Raw genomic sequence first — 22067 nt, forward strand, 5'->3', positions numbered from 1 at the left:
AGCCACTGAGTCTGTGAATGACCTCACAGGGATAATGATAGGGGATGAATTTACATTCGAGGAGCTTCTCCTCTACTTCATCTCTCAATGGGATGCCATAGATGATGGAGTGATGGGTGGGAGGTAAAGGTCCGGGGATGAGGAAAAGGTTTTAAGGCCTGGCGCTGTTTGCCCTCAATTGCATGGTGGCACGCGGCAATAGAAGGGCCAATTAGAGGGAGGCGCGGATTGAATCCCTACTAGATGAGCTCAGCCTGCGGCTCCCGTCTGGCACGCACACACACTTAGACATACACAAACACACACATAAGCACTCAATCAGGGGCCCTGCTAGCTGCTTTTCTTTTCAGATGCTGTTTGTCTATGTTTGCGAGAATTTGATGATGATAGCTAAGCCAAAGAAAAAGTGTTTGTCTATACATGCTAGTGATTTAAAATGTGTGAATACAGTATGTACCTGTCTGCTTTGTCTATCTAACACCTACTTATTTAGTGTCTGATGCCAAAAGCTATGGGTTTATGTAAACCTCTGCCACACTTGAGAGAGCATAGACCACCCCAAACACTAAGCTTTGTCAGTGCTTGTCCTGCTGCTACTACAGTCTGCCATGGACTGTGTATGTGTGCGCATGTGTGTATGTGTGTGTCCGAGATGGGCAGTGAGGCAAGATGTCCCTAAGATTTAGTCAGAATCCTGCAACAAATCATCAATGAATAGTTTATTGATCACTGCAGGAAACATCTCTCTTCTTTTAATTTCTCTTCAACAATCTTTCTGTAAAGGTCAGAGGTCAAAATCAACAACAGACTTGACACTTAATCAGTTTGGATGCTTGAAAGGCTAACCTGTGTGTTACCTGTCTGTAGTTTATGATGATGATGATGAATATATTTAACAGAATCTACTTCAATCAGATGATCTTTAAAACTTGTTGAATATTTTTTTCGAGACGAGCCTCAAAATGACTTGTAGTTCTATATCTCACACACAAGATGCCACTCTTGAGCTACAAAGGCTGCAACACCTTGAAGGTAAATAAGATGTAATCAAATGCCTGAAGCTTTTTTTTTGCTCTTAGAGGTAGATAGCTCTTTTTGTCCGTCTTTCACTTTTTCTGTCTCTATTGCTTTCCTCATACTCACCTGGATTTGTATGTGTAAGCCCTGTACCTTATGTCAATTATATAATACAGTCTCACTTGCTTTTTGTTGTCTTTCCTTTGTATCAATTGGCATTTTGTGTCCAAATGGCAGGGACAGAATTTAGCAGCTTGAAGATAGAAAGAAGTGTAAGTCTTTCCTCTCATCTTTTCTCCTCTTCTCACCTCCTGTTCAATTTTACTGCCTGGGCTTTTGCCTGTAACAGGCACAAACACCTCACTAGTAGGGAGTTCACTACAGTAGCATATTTAGACAGCTGTAAGCCCAAAAGCTCCAGGGAAAACAGGGTAGAGGGGTTTTTATGTGGGAGCGGGATGGGATGGGGGGTGCATTGATCCATTGCAGCTCTTTTCCTGTGCGGTTACTCTTCAGTCATGCATCCAAATGTTTCCTCTCACTCTCCATCACCTGGGCACGCTTTGACTTGATGCTAACCTTAAAGGAGGACACATGAGGTTTCTGTTCGTGAGCGTGCGCCTGGTGATTTTTGTTTTGTAAACTGTGAGAGAGAAACTTGATGTAATTTCCACATTTCAACAGTACTATAAAAGGAACATACCCCAAGGCGTGAGTTTTGCAAAATAAACTGGCCTTTCTCATCGTGTATTTGATGTATTACAGTACTTGGCGTGCAAACATGCACCGTCTTGTTCTTACACACTTCCACGCAGACACACACACACACACACACGGTTTCGCATCTCTTTCTCATTCTTTTTTTCTCTCTCTCTGTCTTTCTAACTCTCATCCTTACACACACAAACACATTACCCACAATACTCTCAGATGTGCAGATACAGCCTTCCGTGTCTAACAGCAACCTCTCATCATTGCACAAATCCTGTAATCTCATATGATAGATAATTTGACATTTCCCTGTACAATCACTACCCACAAACTTTAAGATGTGGAAAACAGACTTTTTGTTTTATTTTGTTTTATGTCCTGTTAAAGACTGTCATGTACTATAGGCTGTATTCTAAAACTACTCACTGAATAGTAGTTTTAAATATGCTATAGTTGATTTGGCTTCTTGGGGGGAGTAGAAACAATCTGTGAGAACATTGAAAAGCTGTCATTTTAAGTGACATAGTGAAAATGTTAGCAAAATGTTTCCTATATACACGTCTTACAGAGTGTAAACTGTAAAAAAAAGAAGATTAATTTGAATAAACTGAAAACAAACTAAAATAAGAAAAAAAGTTAACAACAGGACAGTGAAGCAATGGTAATGCTGATCTTTTACCATATTCACATCCTTAGTTTAGTGTTAGCATGCTTCCATTTACTAATAAATACTAAACATAAAGTACAGCTGTCAGTGAGGCTGCCTCTAGCTGTTTCACTTTTATATTCACACCAGTGATGTCAGCTATTTTCATTTGCCATTAGCTTGAGGTCTATTTCTTGGATTCTTTGTTTCGTGAAACTTAGCATTTCGTTGCTACAACAGCTTCCTGTCCTATTTTTTCCACTTCAAAGACAGGCAAGAGTCTGAGGGGAAGTTCTGAGGGAACTATTGGCATGTCTTTTTGAAATTATGTTTATCTTGAGGCTTTGGTGAAACACCATAATATATGTCCCATGGGCCATATTTCCCTGTTGACCTACTCGTGAGCACTCTGTATTCGATATGCCAGTGGTTTTGGAAAAGTAGGACTGGATGGCATGCGTGTGAGTGCTCTTTTCCATATAGATCTGTGATCTGCTCAGTGGGTTTAGACAGGCCCGGTTGAAACGCTATCCAGTGAATTCTATACAAGAGGGATGGAAAGAGAAAAGACGACTTGATGGAGTGACAGTTTGAAAAAGAGAGAGGCTCATGGAGAGAAAACGCAGGAAATACAGATGAAAAGGAGCTGCGTATGGTTCATTTCAGTCACTGTGTGTGCTATTTTTCCACTGCTCCATCTCTGCTGTTCTTCACGTTCAGTATCTGCCTGTGTCATCATCTCCCCAGTGCCCTTTTCCAGCAAGGTTGCATCTTCTGTGTGTTTCTCAGCTGATTACAGAAGCATATGTTTGAGGAATGCTTGATTGGAGAGCTGAACTGTGGCAGGCTGATGGGTTGTTTCCTCTTTCAAAATGTGGGTGCTGCAGGACAAAGCCCAGTTGATGTGTTGAAGTGTGACTGCTTGAAAGACCTGTCAGCACTTCCAGCACCATAGCAAGTCATGGACAGAGAGGTACATTGCATAAGAGCTTCTGTCGTGTCTGTGATATGGAATCAAATTAGAGTCAATACAGTTTTGAGCATGTGTAAAGATGTTTAGAAATGAATCCAGTGGTTCTTTGTAAGTTTGTGAATGTGTAGAAAAAATGTGTATGTGTAGCAAATCAATTCGTTCTGATTCTGTACTCCGATATCTACCAAAGTTAAGTGTTTTTGTCTAACCTCATCACTGATGTAATTTGTGAGAGCAATTAATTTTTGTTGCAACTCCAGATCTTTTCTTCACATTCACACATCTATTATTCAGCCTCTTCATAGTGTGATAACAGGCTTTGAAATTACAAATAAAACATAATTTCACAAGCTCAAAATCTTATTGACCCTTATTTGAACCCATACTTCTGCTTAATACAGAAATTGTTAAGGTTGTAATATCTGCTTTTAGAAAAGTATTGCATACTGATAATTTTGGACGACTTCATCTTTGTTTAATTGACATTTTGCTTGGAACCCTCCATCATGCAGGCAGTAATCAAGAAGATCAGCAGTGAATAGAAAACAATGTGATCCAAGGCAGTTTTCTCAGAGTTTAAACAGGCTAGTTCAGATTGGAAGAATAATATAAGCCAAGATGGTTGGCCGTATACAAGCCTTCATCAGGGAATAGGTTATTGTTTGAGAAGTGTTTTGCTGAAAACTAATTGCGTGCATATAAGAGATTCAGTGAATTTCTGTGTTTCTCAGTGGGAATTAGAACAATGTGCTCGAGGTGTCATCCCATTTTTCTTTAATCGGTTCCATATTTGTAGGTCAGGTACAGGTCATAACAAGGAACTGAAGTACACGCAGGCCTTTGCTCTCCTCGTTATTGCATCATTATTTAACCAAGTGAAAAAAAAAATCACATTTCAGAGGACGCTCCAAGGGTTAAAGCCTCCTTCGACCACCTTTATCATATTACTATCGCTTTCTCTGATCGTCTCCAAGCCAAAGACAACACACAATACATTTTCAACAATGAAAAACACATGTTACTGATGTGACTCAATTTTGGGGTTAAAGACTGAAACCTTAGCTGTATGTAGCATATACAGGAGATCAGACACGTCTTTTTGTGGCAAGTGAAGCTTCAACTCACAATGAGCGTAAATACTCCACACTCTCACATCATGAATAATACTCCGCTGAGACAAACCAGGTGCCTTTTTGTATTTAGAGTTGCTGCTTGGTGTCTCTGCTTGAAAAATTGCTGGTGAACTGTTGCGTCTCCTTTTGCAATTATGAAAAAGGTTAACTAGAGAGCCTGTTTCATGTCTACAGTTCAAGAAGAACTGCTTTAAAGCCTTGAACAGTGTTTCTCTTAAATCTCATGTTCTGAATGTCATAATTAGTCAGAGCATTGGCATTATGCTGTTTACTTAAATTAGTGGTTTGCTTCAATTAGGTTGTTGAAACATTGTCCATGTTTTTGTGTATTTATTTAGGTTTTCTATTCAGTGCATTTTTACGCCCTGTTCTTTGCTTTCTCTTCTTCCTCTTACTGTTTCTTTAAAGCTGCTGTGGATCCTAACATGATCTTGGATGTCATATTTACAGTTCTGCAGTACTGATGGAGGCTCTTGAAGCCAAAATTCTGTGGTTTCACAGTGTTGATTACTGCGAACGGCTGCTGCAAATGGCTGCAATATTTCTTCATTATAACGCAAGACTCCCCAGACAGCCTCTTGAACAAGCTTTCCAGGGTTTGTCTTCATCAGGCATCACAGAGATTGGTTCTAACTTCCTTGGAGTATAGAAAATGTGGTTCTCTTTTTAAGTAGAAGATTAAGCTATCAAAGTTTTTAACAAAGAAAAACATCCAGTGATGTTCAGAAGAGCCTGGGAGATGTCTTAACCTGCAGTTAAGAGAATGGATTTAGTCATTATCCAGACATTGATTGCCCTCACATTGGCCCCACTATTCATTAATTTCCCCACCACTCGAAAGTGAAATAATGAACCCCAAGCTAGTTTTAGTCTCTGTCCAACTTTAACATGAATCTTTGGGGTAACGGTGACAGGTTCACACGCTAAGCAGAACCTCTGGTCTTCTAGTGCAGTGGTGCTCAAACTTTTTCACATCAAGGATGCCTAATCTGACACTAATTAGACCAAGGATCCCCATTTTAAGAGATTGTGTCCCAGGGCCTCTATCAGATAAGCCTGATAAGACCAAAATAGTCACACATTCTGTCATTGTGTTACTTATGGATGGAATTATAAAAATGAAAATAAATGATTCCCCTTTCTGCTGGAGGCCTCCTGGAACCCCCCATGGACCCTGGTCCTGAACCCCACTTTGAGAACTTCTGTTCTAATGGACTGTAGTTGTATGAGGAATGTATTCATTATGTTAATAATAACAACAGTGTGTCAACAAGCAACAAATGAAGCAATTGAACAAGCTGTTAATTACTTAATGATTAAGTAATCATTAAAATGGTTACAATTCCCAGATGTTAAGACTGCAGCAGCCACTGACCTGTTGCATTATGTCACCAGATAGAAACCCCTGTCTTAGGGATTGGTTCTGCATTTTTGTGCTCCTTCAAGACCACTCTGCTCCCCTCCAACAAAACAAATGAGTGCAGCAGCATACTTATAACTTTATGCTAATCTAGCATGAAATGTATCAGGACACCAAATAAATTAGTCACTCAGACAGGAAGGAGTTTAGGGGGCAAGGGATGTGTGATGTCGAATGTGAACAGCCACAGATGGAGCGGGGATGTCTTCTGTTCAGTTTCACATGACTAGCACAGAGAGGAGGTACAGACACTGTTGCCAGACATGTTGTTTTACATACAGCAGTGTGAGATATGGAAAGTCAGGTTTTTTTTTCTTGGACTAACTCCTATTTGAATATGAGCTGTTTTGATTTATATTTGTTGTCTATTTTGTTTTTTTAATACAGCATTTGGCAGAGATGACTAAATTAATCACCATGCTCAACTCCAGTATGTTTAGATGGGCACTGAACCTCAAAGGCAATGTGTTGTGCCTGGAAAAAAGAAAAGAAATAACCTAATTGTGATTGAATTGCCATAAAACAGACTAACTAGAGGTAAATGAACACTCACAAACAAAGTATTATTGTATTTGGATTACCAAATACTTAGCAGCAGGATGGGAAAATTGAGACGGATATACAGAGTTTGCTCTCATATGCCAATGCTACAGTTGATATATATACAAACAAAACAAAATCATTACAGATCTGTAGGACATAAACATGATCATATGAAGTTGACTTTGTAAAGCAAGAGAACTTTAGCTTCTTTGAATCATTTAAAATCTCCTCTTCTTCTTCATCTTCTCTTGGTGGCCTCCTCTTCCTTGCTTATTACTCCTCCCTTCCTCACCTTATCCTCTTCTTCTTTTCCTCTTATAGCTATTTTAAAGACACACAGTACAGCTTTTTATGTGAATGATTCTTACAGTTAGTGTATGCTCATTTTAGATATCTAAACTTTGGTAGGGTTGAAGCTGCAATAATAGATTTTTTTTTTGGCCACTTGGGGGCAGCGGAAAAAACACATTGATATGTTATCAGTCACACACACACATACACAACCAACCACACACACCCGCACACACACACACACTAATATTTAATGAATATTTACACATCCACAAGGCTCCTATTAATATTAGCATTTATTTAGAGTTGTGTTCGTGGCCATAGCAACATTTAGAAAATGCAGTTCAGGCTCTGAGAAAGTGTTTACTGTTATGAAAAGCTATAATATCCAGATGATATGGCAATATGGTCTCCATTTTGGAGCACAGGGGATCACTCAAGCTTGATTTTGGCTAGGAGTCCATAAATAAGATGTGGTGCTTAGCGTCTGCCCAGATCTGGATGTGGGTCCCACGCTCCCTGTTTCCTCCAGCCCACCTTGGCGGGCCTGTTTGGCCGATTCCAGCGGCTTTACACGGCTAATTTATGCCCATCCCCTCCTGTCATACCCTCTTTAAAACGCCACAGTGGTCGTGGTTGGGTTAAGGAGGGAGGCATGTGGGGGTCTGGGGGGGATGTTGGTGTAGTGGGACCCTGGTGGACTTAGCCTGTGCGTTCACCAGAAAGCTGCTAAAACATATGAGCTCTCCTGGATGTGCTAATGGGAAAAGCTCAGTGCTGAGAACATATGAACGCAGGTTCAGGAAACAGTAAATGTCACTGCTGATTCTTAATTACGTGTCCCATTCCTCCTCTGTGCCGTGGCCTGCATGTGGAGTTTTAGAGGCTTGCTCAGGTGGGATCTGACTGAGGTTACTGGCTTATTCAAAACGTCACTATAAAGAGTACAGTTAATTATTATAAAACATTGAGTCTCAGTTAGATCTTGTATTAACCATCTCCTTATCAAAAAATAATCTAATTGTAGAGTAACAATTTTATTGATTTTTAAAAAAATGATGTCATGATTAACCTTGCTGGATTGCCAGGACATTTGGTACAGACGTTCATGTTTCCCTTAGGATGAATTGTAATAACTGTAGTTTCAGGCTTTTCATCTAGCGCCATCATAAGGTCAAAATTTCAGTTTGTCTAATACTTTGGTGTATGACCAAATACCTGCAAAATGACACTAGCCTCAACTGTACTTTGTGTTTAATGCCAATTAGCTAACATGCCAAAATAGATAATGAACTTAGCAAACATTATACCTGCTAAATATCAACATGCTAGTCTGCATGCTGAAGGTAGCATTTTGCTAAAGCGCCACTCTGCCAAAGTACAGCCTTCTGAGATTCCTAGTCTTGTCATAGCAAATGAAAAATATATTAAATATATTGAAACTACCATTGTGAATCCATCCAACACAACCTTGCCGGATGTCCCAGGCCATGCAAGCTGACAAGCTGACTGCTGTTCTGAGAAACAAATCATGTTGTTTTCATTCATGCCGTAAAAAATTTCTGGGACCAATATCCAGTCAGAACAAATGTCTTCCTCTGCAGAGCTGTTGGGATTTGCCGTCAAGTCTCTTTGACTGTATGCAGGCAGAGATGGGTCCGTTAAAGGCCAAGTTGGCGTTTTTCTTTCCCGTGAGTACATTATTTATCCCTAAAATGGCCTAGCATGCAGCACTGTTCTTTCTCTCACCTCAGCCATGATACAGTATCCTCAGAAGGCATGTTTATGGCTCCGTAAATCTGTCATCTTCAGATTACCACCAAATACTGAAACCAAATATTACTATTATTTGCAAGACCCAACAATCCAGTTGACCACCCCTCAATACCACATATTAAGTGACAGTATATAATCATGAGAAAGTAGTTGAGAGGAAAAGTTAGAAACGTGGGGATGGGATAGAGGTGAGCGATGGAAAGGAAAAAAAAATGCTGATCAAAAGAGACGATTAAGAATAAATTATTCTGCTTATTCTACTTTACTTTATGTCCTTGAGTTGCCATTTTTAGCAGTTCACCTCCCATCTGGCTTAAATTGGATTAAGCTGATTGTCGGGGAATTACATCTTTATTTTAATCCTTTGGTTTTGGGGGGGGGGGGGCGGGGAAGTGTGGTTGATTTTCAGCTGCAGGTCGTAAAATTCCTGTCCTGGTAAAACATTTTATACTGTGGCCCAGAAAGCTTTTTAAACAATGGCTTTGGTGTAAATCAACCTCGGAGTACATACGCCGTTTGTGGGGGTGGTGGGAGGCTACCATTTATCCCGCCTGAACCTTTTAAGTCTCCTTGTGGGAGCAAAGGGTTCGGGCTCTTGAGTGTAACTTAATGTCAGTCCCTTGTAACTTTAGCTTCATTTGTCTCGCTCTCTGAGAACTTGGGGCCTATTAACTTGGGTCATCACCCCATAATACAGCAATTCTTTAATTTGACCCTTTATTCCACCACAGAGGAGTACAGGAAAAGATCAGTTAAACACAAGCACTTGCTGTAAAGATGTAGAGAAATATTTAAGAAATACCACAGTTCTACATGCCCCATCATTTATCACTAGCATACACATTTTGGGCGAGAATGGGGAAAAAAATACTGGCAATAAGATTCTGGTGATTTGAACTATGGTACAACATCTTACATCATCATCTCAGTCTCGAGGCTAATACCGCTCCTCGTGTTATTTTATAGTACAGTGTGTGCACAAAGCTGTTTAAAGCATGTTCGTTCTGTATGTTTTGGACAGTAACCTCACCTCCTGAATACATAAATAAACCTCCACAGGGAACCTGGGCTCGTTTATGGATCATTCCGGTTAATTACAACATAGGCGCTACTTCCGTGTATTTGGCAATCATTTCTATCAGTAATAATAACATTATACTCACCGAGATTTATTGTTGAGACCTCAGAAGGTGGTGGTGACATCACTAAAAGGTCCAACGGGATAAGGAACAGACAAACAGATTTCAGAGAGAAATCTCCAAATAAAAGAAAACAAATACACAAAACTGTCCATTTTAAACATCTATCAAAGTTCACAGACAGTCGCCCTGGTTCAACTTTGATTGACTGTACTTATCATATTTCAGTCAGAGAGTTTTACGTCAAGGAATTTACCATTTATAGGAAACGGTTCAGTTAGGTTTGTTGGGAAAGTCTCTGCTTTTTGAGGGGATTCTCAAAGAATTTGTGCAGAAATTCTGCTGGCAGAACAAATTTCCCCTCAACAAATAAACATTAAATCTTTGATATATGAATAATATCAAAAAATATAGCACACACTGTTAGGGAGTCTGGTTATAATGGTTGGACTGTACACCTGCTTGTGTCATGGATTCGTGGTTTTGGAACTCTGTGTTTTGTTCTTTTGGTTTTACGGTGCTACACTTATGTTGCCGAGGATTTTGGGTCATTTGGTTTTGTTCGTTTATGTTATTTGACTTCTCTTTGAAGGATTTTCTTGCATTCCTAGTAAGCGTATGGTGTTGTGTATTCTGGGACAGTTTGATGTATGCTGGGTTGTGTTTTCTTGGTTTTGGTTTGCTCCTTGTTTTTTCCATGTGTGTTCCTTCACTCCTCCTGTGTTCATGTGCTCCTCCTCACACCTGCCCTGCTCCTCATGTCCTCCCCAGCCTACCAGCTCCCAACCTGACCTTGTGTTGTGCCACCTGTTCCTTGTTGTCAGATTCGTTTGGTTTAGAAGTCTAGTTTTCACTTCAGTCTTTGTTGAGTCGTCTGTTCAGTCATGCCTGGTCTGTTCTGTTTTGTCCTGTCGTGTCTGCACCGCATCGTTCAACCTGCTCTGTTGTGCCTTGTATGCAGTTCTAGTTCTGTCTGCTCAGCCAGCTTTTGCTTTTTCCCTGCCAGTTGCAGTAATGAAGCAACATTTCTTCAGCCTTGCTTCTATATTTGGGTCCAACCCCTTCGCAACCCGTGGCAGAATGACTGGAAGTTACTAGCCAGTTGATAACCACACAGCTGCTCAATGAACCAGTGTTTGTGAATCACGATTGACACAGGTGATGCCAGTCAGCTTACGCAAGAGTGACTTCAGTGCTCTGCCCGATCTAATGATACGTTCCATTTGTGCACTCACACACTTTTCCTGAACAATGACGAACTGTTCCAGGTGTATAATAAAGTTGTTGATGTAATCTCACTAAACTGTGGGCTTGTTTACAACCAGTTTGATTATCTATTATTTGCCCTATTTGACTTTGTTGCTGCGATGATGTCATCCCTAGATCTTACCAATTACTTTGGAAAGTACAATGTTATCATAGACGATAGCAATAATGAACAAAACTAGAAAAATAAGAGCTGAATTGTAATAACCCGCAGTTTTCCTTGAATTTCTGTGTGTGGACAATCAGTTCCCCTAATCTTGTGAACCTCTTGCATGCTTTCCTCATGCAACCTAATATCTTAGCCTGCCCTTGTGTAAAATAACAATGCACTATATCATTTTTTCTCACCTCGTCGTCCTCGTGGATTATTGTTTAAACTGTCAGGAGACACCTCCAGCAATGTTGTGGTAGAGGACTGGCTCCAATTGAGTGTCAATCAAACACATTAATTTCCTCCTCGAGTGTTTAGTTTTAAACTCTGGGCACATCATCGATGCCACAGTTTATTTTATGTAGTCATACATTTGCAAATATGAGAAGGATTTCTTCTGAAAGCAAATATCAGAAGGTTATGGATTAAGGGTGCAAGGGGGTATGATTTCTGTGTAGGCCTGTGAAAACATGCACGTCCACGTCCCTCCCCGCTGGCACCACAAAATACACCGGTGTTAAGTGGATGTTTGAGTGTGTGTGCGCATGGGGGTGTGTTTTTAGATAGCTCACTGATTCATAGAATGTACACACGTTCAAGTCAAACAAGCCAAGTCCCATACTGTCAGCAGCGAACTAAGACTTCACGACGGGTTTGCTGTGTTAGAGCTGCAATATCCAAATTGTGTGTGTGTGCATGTGTGTGTACTGGTTTAGTGTCAAGACATCCGCTCCCATGTTGTGATTGGGGTTGCTGACTATTTGCTCTGGAGTGCTGCACATTCCTCACAGCCTTAATTGATAGCAATTATGTGGTTTTTGATTTGGTGCTTGATTGGGAGGCGGATTTGAAGTCTTGATTCGAAGGGCACAGAGTTTTTATTGTCTTTGGAACGTCAGGGTTGAATGCCTGAATGATAGCCTGCTACCTTGTAAGTCACTTCACGGGGCACCAGCGGGTTGGCACTAAAATTTGACTGCTGTGTTTTTCATGTTCTGTTTTAGCCTTGTTTTTGTTTCTTGCCATTGCAAAAGTTAAAACTGGAAAGCTACTCAGTGTATAGTATATTCCCCCTGTGCCAAGAGCTGTCCATCTTACCGGTTGTTTTTCTCTATAACCAGAGGAATTGTCCCTCCAGGGGACACCTGGCTCGTTCCCCACCTCCACAGTGCAAATGTTCACTGGCTTAAGCTGCCAGATGTTATGAAAGGCTCTATTGAAGCTCCTGTAGACTTTTTTGCTCATAAAGGAATAGGAAAAAAAAGTCACCATGGCTGAGAAGTCTATCCTGATAGCTTTAGTGACCGGACTATGTCATCTGATTTACATGGGGCTTTCACATGAAGCTATATTGAGATCAAAACACAGTAAAGTGGCTGACATGAAGTCATGTGCTCCCAAGTACGTCTCGGTTGTGTTTGGATGTATGTTTGGAGTCAGCAGATCTATGCATGCATGGAAATTTCTGGAGCTGTCACTTCGTTTTTCTAAAGATACCACAGTATGACGGAGAATTTCTGACGTTTCCAAAATAGAGCGTTGGCAATAGACAGAAGAAAGCTGTCCAGAGCTAAAAAAGAAGAGAAATGAGAAACAGTGGCATGAGTGAGAATAATAGAATGAGAGAAAGGCAAGAGGAATATGAGAGACAGAAATTTGAGATATTAGGAGAAGAAATGGAAAAAAATCAAAGGGGAAGAAAATTGGTTTGCAGTTGTTGTCTGTCTGCCATTATTCCTGCTGTATGACTCTTTGACACATGCACACACACACGCACACACACACACACACACACACACACACTCAAATGTGTGAAGCTGTGAAGTTGCAGCTGGTCCAACTCCTTGTTTGAACTAGCACGCTTGACTGGGGCCCATTTATTGATTGGCCAGAGTGCCAGACCTGAGGACTCGTGGGGCTTGAACCCCCACCACCCCACCTTCCCCCTCCCCCCTCCCCCACCCACCCCGATTACTCCCCCCTGATTACTCCCCCCCCCCCTGCATTCACGCATCGCACACGCAAATACACAGGCGCACACACGCACACACACTCCCAGTCCTCCTCCCTTCCCTCCCCTTCCCCAAGTTACTCCTGAGGAAGAAAAGGAGCAAGTTCAGAGAGAAGACGGCAGGCAGACAGGACACAGAGTGACCTAGAGAGGAGGGCATCACACGTCAGGCTCACACGCAAATAAACAACACACAGTCAGAAGGAGGAAACGACTCGCACACTCTGAAAAAGGCATGGAGCAAGTGTTTTCATCTTGCAAGCTATTGGTGACAGCTCTTCTTATCCTGGTACTGTAATCTCTACTCTTTACTTTTCCTCTCTTCTATCCTGTTAAAAAAGAGAAGAAGTTAATTTCATTATGTTTTTGTCTTTGCTTACTTCATTAACGTCCTTTTTAATATGTTACATTAAGTATTGCATTCAGAAAGTATGTCCTCTAATAGATTTCTTTACTACACTAAGTGTGTATTGTATTGTGTATGCGCAAAATGCGGTTGCAGTGACATGACTCGTCTTAATTACTTACTTATGAAAAGTTGCCATGCCTCTCTACTAAAGTCACAAAAGTAGACTTGTCATTCACACGCAGGTCAGTGAGGTGTTTTGTCTGAGGTTAGGACTCCCTGTTACATTACAGTGACTGCCCCGCAGCGTGACGGTGAGTACAGCGCCGTGCGGCGTGGCGCAAACGACAAGGGATTCAACAGATGTGCAAATATCATGTGTCTTGCCAACTGAAAAGGCCATCGTATGTATATTGACACAGTCTGCAAAAGAAGGCACCAGAGTCAGGTTTCTTTCCCCTGTCGAGGAGTTTTCCGTCTTCAAGGAAAATGTCCTTAGTCTCAGCTGCTGACAGGTGACTTAAATAGAATCTGTCCATCAGAATAACGTATAATGTGCAGATCAGTGGTCTTTTATCATATGCTCATTTCCTCCTATCCACATGATGTGAAAACACGAGATGGGTGACAGCCGGGGGCCGTCGTGGTCATACGTCCTCTGTTTTTCTCATTGTTCAGACGGCAAGAGAGCAGGAGAATATATATGTCGACATATGTCCATGCTTTGTTGCTTAAATGGAACTGTTAAGAAGAATATCACCTGGAGCTTAGAGAACATCTGAGGTGGCATTGTGAGTCCGTTTTAAGGTGTATTCTGCTATGAAAGGGTGCCTGGGTCCCTGTGCGAAGCTGTCCAGTGCAAATAAAAACCCTAGAGTGATCAGAGCAGGAGAGGTGGGATGTGTAATGATGGAAGGTTAGGAAGCCTCCAAGTGGATATCCGAGCCTTTTGATTATTGGATCCAAATCCCAGCGGGACAGCCGTCCGACTAGCGAGCCTTGTGTTCCTCCGCCTTCATTGAGAACAATAGCAGCACAGTGAGCCAAACAACCTATTACTCCTCATCTCCATCCCTCAGTCCTTCATCTGCTTCCCCTCCTCTCTCCTCACCAGCCTTGTTATGCCTCCGGCTCACTTGGCTTTGCAACACACAGCTCGCAGCCGTAATTGAGTGCAAAATTCACTGATTGCTTTTCAAAGGAGAATTAAGCTGGTGTGCTAACTGGCTGCCCAGAGTTCAGCCTGTGTTTATTTACCGTGGATCTAAACATTGAAATAGTTGGCCCGGGCAGAAAGTAGCGCCGTTTGCCGATATGTTTGGCTGTATGCTCCGTTGGCTGTGTGTTTAGGTTTTTGCCGTTCCCCCTCTGCTGTTCCTCAGGCGTCATCAGCACTGACAGCCATTTATATCAGTCCCCACGCACTTTTAATAATGTGAACCCTCCACCCCGCTCCGCAGCATACAGCACGGGTGTTTTTGCTACCGGGAACCAAAGAAAATAATCAGAAGCAGTATTATTACCTTGTATCTGCTTTCCCCTGCAAGACCCATTCATCTTTGTAGACGAAGCACAATGCCATGCTGTTGGGAAAAGGGGCCAAAGAGGTCAAAATAACTTGGCGTACCTTGAGGTTTTCCTCTAAAATCTCCAGGCCATGTATCTCAAATGTAAGGCTGGACCTTCACCCCAAACTAGTTGTCAGCTCAGTGGGCATAAATCTTTTTAAGAGCAGGTGTTACACATAAAGTTCACATGGTTCCTCCCCTATTCAGTGTGTTCAGAATAAGTGTTGTGGCTCAAAGGGCTTCAGGATTTTTAAGTCACTGTCAAAAACTCTGCTGGATGGGTGGTGGGAGGCTGTCTAAAGCGCACAACAGCTGCAATCTTAGATTATTCTTGCATGGTTCACCAGCACCAAAAAGACTGCCAAAGTGTTCAGGTCATTGTGTTAAATGAATTCTTTTTTTTCTATCCATCTTTTCCTTTTAATGGCTAAAACCGCTAGTGAATAGCAGATTATTTTATTGAATGTGTTTGTACCTCTAGTCTTTTGATCCACATTCCAACTGACATAGGAGGTGGATAATTTGTCCCGGTGTTTGTTCCAATCCCCTGAGTTTTCTTTTTTTTTTGGTTTTCATCCATTCAGCAGGTATAGAACCAGTTTTACTTGGCCTTGGTCTTACTGGCAGCTTTTGAGTAAAAAAAAAAAACTCCACTGAGCTATAGCAAAAGCAATCTATTTTTCTTTTCACTTCATCCAGGCCTGGTATTCAGAGAACGTAGCTCTCTAACTTCATTCAATCAGTTCTGCAAGGGGCTTATGTAGTTGATCCACATCACGTGGCAGTGCCAGCCTTACAAATAAACTCTTTTTTTAAAGCAAGGTTAGTGAGTCCAGTAAAATCTCCTTTTGAGAAATACAAAAGGCTTGAAGAGAAAAAGAAGAATGGAGTGAAAGGAGTTAAAAGTGAGTCAGGTAGACGAGCGGAGAGGATCTTCATTTTTTCGCCTGTCACTCTACATCTGAGATGCACATTGTCCTTGCAGTTGCAAAATTCATCTTCTCATAATATTGATTTTGGATCCTGCGGTAATATCCCTAGCTCTGCTGCCAAATACAGCACGATGCAATTAACAGAGAGACGCACACAAGTGAGGCCCAGAGCTTAAGAGAGGACTAACATTTCATAATCTAAAGGATGACTCAGACATCAGAAATAGGCAAAGGGGCAAAAGTCGAGAGCTTTTGATTAGTTCCCCTTGCGGTCTCTCTCATCCTGTCAAATCCAGTCTTGTTACGTTCGCAACAACTCCTGGAATGTAGTTCAAGCTTTCTACCAGCATGTTTTTTATGGACTCTGATAAAACTATTTAAACTATTTATAGGGGATTACTATCTAGATTTAAAGAGAAAAAAAACACAAGGTACTTATAAGATGTTAATTAACGAGTAGCATTATTGGTTGATCAAGCCCTTGCAGAGTTCTTAAGACAGTCTAGCATAAAGATGGCACTGATTTTCAATGCCCAGTGCATTTTATAGTGCCCCTCTTCATGTCTTTTCTCATGGTTTGCAGAGCTCACGGACAGCCCGATCAGAAGAGGACAGAGACACGCTGTGGGATGCCTGGGGCTCATGGAGTGAATGCTCTCGTACCTGTGGAGGAGGAGCCTCGTATTCCCTAAGACGATGCCTCAGTTCCAAGTAAGGTTCTCCATATATCAATGCTTCAGTTAAAAGTCTATTACATACATGCAACAATGTAGTAGGCAACAATAGAGATAATGCTAATGTATATTGCAACTTCACACATTTGAGATAGGAGTGCTGCATGATAAAGACTCAACTAAGATGTATTTCCAACAATGTCTAATCTTTAATTAATGTATAAATAATATGAATCTATATGTGTCTTGCCTCTTAGTGTATATAGTATATACATGGTATAGTAATCTCAGCGCTTCTCCTTTAAATGTAGTTTCTAATAGTCTTTTATGGTTTTGAAAAGTAGAACAGTCACATTTCTAAGTATGTGGCTTTATAGATGCTTAGATTGAAAGAAGAGAGGATAAACAGTAAATTAAATGTGTGTAATTCCAAGTTAGAACCTCACTGACCTCCAGATAAATGGAAACATCTCATGGCCAATTTGTAAGAGTATGTTCGAACACTATCCAGGGCAGTCTTCTCTTTTAAAGAGTAAAGAACTGACTGAGGTTGGCCTGGTTTCTATTAAAGTGCCATATCATTGCTTTCAGGGGGTCTCTCTCTGTTGCTCACAATCATTCAGCCAAATAAACCCGGACAGCATCCGTAATAGTGTGAGTAAATCTCAATCAACCAATCGCTCCATTTCTATGGGCTGTAATGGGAATGCTCAAAATACATATGATGGTTATGTGACTGTTAAATTGCCCTGAGGGGTCAACTGAGATCACTTGCCCATCAACCTCCTAAAACTGTCTAGACGGCCATATGAGCTTAAGTCTTGAATTCATCAGTGACAACAGAGATCTGATTATTAATAATGGCCCGCACATATTTCTTCACAAATCAGAGCGTAACAATCAATGTCCCTTGCCAAAGCACGTGTCACTTTTAATAACTCTTTTCTGTGATACAGTTAAGGCTCTGCAAGCAATGAGCCTCCATTGGATTCCCACTGCTCATCATCTCGGCTTAAGTCTCGGAAGGAACGAGAAGTTGCACTTTAGACCCCTTGGTCCTTTCATCCTCGTGCCAAAGTCACCCGGTTGGTTAGATTCCAAGCTAACCCAGTGGGCTTGAAGATTAAAGCTCAGGGCCAAGTGCACTGGGCAAAGTGGTCAATTACAAATGGATTTAAGGAACACGAAAAAAAAAAGACAGACTGAGTGAGAGGGTATGTTTTCCATAGAAATGTTGTCACATTTATAGACTGGGAAATAGCTTCAAGGTGACTTCATTGCATTCCTTTATTTTACAGTTCCCAGAATGTACGGCTCACTCACTAAAGGTAGCCAGTGCCTGCCAAAGTCACCTCTGTTTCACTGTTGGGGGCTTCAGAGGGAGCACCGGCGGTGACAGGAGCAGCCAATGAGGTCATAAAAGAATACGACTATCCAAAGACTCACTGACAAAACAAGGCAGATCACACTTGAAGACACAACCGAGATGTGTCAAAAGGTGCTCCCAGCGCTGTCATAACCATGAATCTGTCTCTGCTGGAACTAGGGAACCGGGCTAAGAAGCATGAGACTGTCAAAACCTCAACCTCAAAGTGCCAGACCCCTACTGTGCTGCACTGTAAACACTGAGGTCAATGGCTTTTTGAGGAGTTCATTTCATGATATCAGCAACAGCCATTTCCCTTTGCTTGCCCAGAATTTTTTTGGTCAGGCAAACCTCAGAATGCTACTGGCTGTAAAAGCAATTGACGTGTTAAGAGGTGTTTGGGGTTTGAGCTCAGTGTGGGATGTAGGCAGTGTAAGTGTAGACGTAAATGTTCATGTGTATTTAGGTCCAAGCGGGTGTTTATGAACTTGTGTGTCCTTTGGCAGTAGCGGTAATGTATGGGGTTCTTGAGCAAATGGTCCATCCCACCTCCTCACCCCACTGTTGCGTGGGAATGAGGGAGCAGTATCCTGGCCCCGGGTGGCAGATCAAACAGCGTCATTAAAAAGCACAGCACAAGGCCCCTTGTGTGTGTGTGTGTGTGTGTGTGTGTGTGTGTGTGTGTGTGTGTGTGTGTGTGTGTGTGTGTGTGTGTATGTGTGTGTGCGACTCTTTGGAAAGAGAGGTTGAAAACAGGCATGCAACACCCTCCAAACCAATACCACTCCAACTCTCTGACCTTTATACACACACACATACACACACACACAACAAACACACACACACACACACACTGGACTGGACCCACTGCTACTGCAAAGTACACAAGAATAAAGACAAAACACAGATTGCCTGGTCCTCATTAGTCCTACCCATACAACACACTTCACTTGATCACAAGCTCCATTATTAACAACAGCATAGCTGGTTTAAAGCAAGTGTGGACACATGGATTGGGTGTTATGGCAAGAAAAAGCACTGCTCTATTATTTATGAGGCTCATGGTTGGCAGACACTTCAGATATTGGTTCTTATTTTGTCATTTCTTTCTTATAAAAAGAGGCCAGACTTCTCGTTATTTTGTATTTGTCTCGATCATTTAAAAGTAAATAGGAAGAGACAGTTGTGTACCCCATTGATAGCCTTAAATAAAGAGGAGCCTCTTAACCACAGGCAGAAAACAAAGTAGTATCTAAGTATTGCATAAAATGTTTCATTGCTGTTGAGGAGGTTTTTACTACTGATTTGGTTACTGACTTGTGAAAATTTTAGGCAGTGGCATAAGATGACTTTCACCAAAGGAATGCTACACCCATGTCTAAAGGCTATGCTAGTTAAACATAACATTTCTCCAAGGCAATGAGTTGTCTAATTAACTTGGCACCATGATTATGTCTTCACAGTATAAGGGACCACCCTCTGCCTTTGCAGTGCTAAAAACACCTCTTCTCCAATGTTTCACTGAGCCCATGTGCAGGCTGAATCAGCAACAAAAACAATATGTGTACAAGCTACAAAGGATCCAAACCCATCTTAGTTGTGAATTTAAAGTGACACATTTCTGGACTATAAGAGATAGAAAAGAAAATAAGAAAACATTAAACTACAGTAGAAAGCCAAAAAGAATGTCTAAAATCTGTGCTACAGTAGCAAGCACCACATAAAAATCCTGGACAGAACAAATGGCACTGGTTTCACTTTTAAAGTCTTACCACTAGAATCCCTAAATGCTATAAAAAAGACCATGCATTAATTAAAATCAAAGGAAGTATGAATGTGATGAGCAAATTTACTGGTAGACTGCTCAATAAATTATGAAATATGTTATATGTAAAGTTGGCAATTTGGCTTGAGGGAGTTGCTGGTCATTGAGGGCCCAAAATGGAAAATCTCCATCTGGGGAGCAGAAATGTGCACAGTAGATTTCGTGGCAAACGGCCCACTAGATTTCTTATGTGCAAGGGGAAATTGGGGCAGAAAGGGCAAGAGTTCTGCAAAAAATTATACACCATCACAATGTTTCTACCAAATTTCATGACAGTCTGGCCCAATAGTTGTGGTGGCCTCGATGTTACATTACCCTTCTTAAATGGCCTGACTGCTTTTAAACTGGTCTGACTGAAAACTGATCAATAGCAAAGCTCACAGCAAAAGCCCAATTTTTATGCTGCCTCAAATGTATCAATAATATGGCAAAGGTTATTGAGCCCTGCTTGCAATTACTTTCAATCTACTGAGATGAGTTGATGACATGTATATGGACATTATGAGCCAGACAAATTTTACTGCTGACCCAATATTATAAGATGTTATTACAATGGATTTTTCATGGTTTTAATAGATTTCAGTCCATTACTTGTCTGAGCATAAGGGTTTTGGCATGCGACTTACAAGTTTTACTATATGTGCAGTCTTGTGTGTAGTTAACTGATGAGCAAGCTCAGTGTAGTTGTGTCTTTTGTGTGTGTTTGACAGGAAAGAGCAGGGTCACAGCCTGTGAGTTATGTGTTATGTGCTCCAGGAATTCTGATATTTCAACCGAGTCGTTTTTCCCTAACCTATGATGACGCCATGATGAATCCTAAGTCCCGGCCCCACTTCTGCTTAGTCTTCAGTTTGTAGTTTCCAAAGTCAAGAGGAAATGAAGAAGGAAATTCATTCTATTCCTTTGCCTCTTTTTTTTAATGTCTAGATTATATATTGCTCGTCCCGGTGTGATTTTCCACACTGATCCAGATCTTTGCTACCTGTCTCTTTGCTTTTGGTCTTTGAAATCGTCTTGCTTGGGTTCAAGCCCCATGACCTGCTGTTTGACTTGGCAGAGAGGACTGTCTGGATTCGTCACAGGGTCTAATGTTCTTGCCATGCCACACACTCCACATCCACTCCCTCCGCTCTCTGAAATAATATTGTAAAAATCCTTAAAGCCCTCGTTCATCTGCGAGTCCAAACCCTGCAACGTTGCCTCCGATCATGATTCCAGATTAGCTAAGGACTGATGACACTGGAATTCCTCTTAAGTTTCCAAACTCAAAAGAATATCCTTTGATTAGTTTCCACTGGGGTCTTGGATAATTGGCCTATCATAGTCACCATCAATGGTTTATCATCACTCAGCATCAAAGCACAAAGGAATCCTAATTTTCAAGAAGTGGTTAGGTCCATAATTTGGGCAGAGACACTGCAGACTGTCATGCAGAGAGCCGTGATCCAAACTGCTCCAATCTGTTCAGCAGACACTGCTTGAAGGGACCGGCTGTATCTGCTATAAGACTGAATGTGTGGAACTGGTTTATAAAGTCGGCCTGATGGTCCACCACATTGGTCCAGACATATATCAACAGCTATTGGTTGGATTTCCATTAAATTTTGTACAGGCATGCATTGTTCCCTGAGGATGAAACCCCCTGACTGTGCTGATCCACAGACCTTTTCTGTAGCACCACCAGCAAATTGATATTTTTGTTTTGTAGTAACGCTAGGAGACAAGATGGTTCAAGTGAACATGCGTCAACATGATACAGCTTTTCTAATTAAAACTGTAAATACATTATTGATAACAAATGTTCTGAGTTTATACCACAATTCTTGGAAATCATGATTACTACATTTCATTATATTCATAGATTTATGTTAAGCCCCTCATAAACACACACTTCTGAAACCAAATATACACCCTTGTATTTATGCATACTCACATAGTGTGAATTAGAAGTATTTGCGAACACACCACAGGACTCCTGTTTGTGGGTTGCCACATCATCACTGTAGGATTCCTCTCACGGCTCAGCAATTCAAAAAATGAAAGTAAAAAAAATCAAAATTAATGGTTGAAGTACCAGCTGCCTCGGATGAAGAGGACTTATGTGCATTGTGGTTTGTTTTATCATTCACCCCCAAAGCCAGTTCACCCACATTCTCAATTTTTCCTTCTCCAGGACCTGTGAAGGGCAGAATATCAAATATCGCACATGCAGTAATGTGGTAAGTTCAACAAAACTCATCTTTACGTAATGATGTCAACAGAGTTTTCATGTGGTTTTG

The 22067-nt window shown here is 41.3% G+C and overlaps 1 protein-coding gene across 3 annotated transcripts in view; it reads left to right on the top strand.

Moving 5' to 3' along the window:
- LOC128384274 (ADAMTS-like protein 1) overlaps positions 1 to 22067 on the top strand; it is a 93308-nt gene that overhangs the window by 47096 nt on the left and 24145 nt on the right. For all 3 annotated transcript variants that reach the window (XM_053343821.1, XM_053343822.1, XM_053343823.1), the window contains exons 3-4: positions 16507 to 16634; positions 21962 to 22007. In XM_053343821.1, coding sequence (XP_053199796.1) covers positions 16507 to 16634; positions 21962 to 22007 — 174 coding nt within the window. The remainder of the gene's footprint in view (positions 1 to 16506; positions 16635 to 21961; positions 22008 to 22067) is intronic.

The sequence above is a fragment of the Scomber japonicus genome, chromosome 22 (assembly GCF_027409825.1).
Source record: "Scomber japonicus isolate fScoJap1 chromosome 22, fScoJap1.pri, whole genome shotgun sequence".
Classification (NCBI taxonomy): Eukaryota; Metazoa; Chordata; class Actinopteri; order Scombriformes; family Scombridae; genus Scomber; species Scomber japonicus.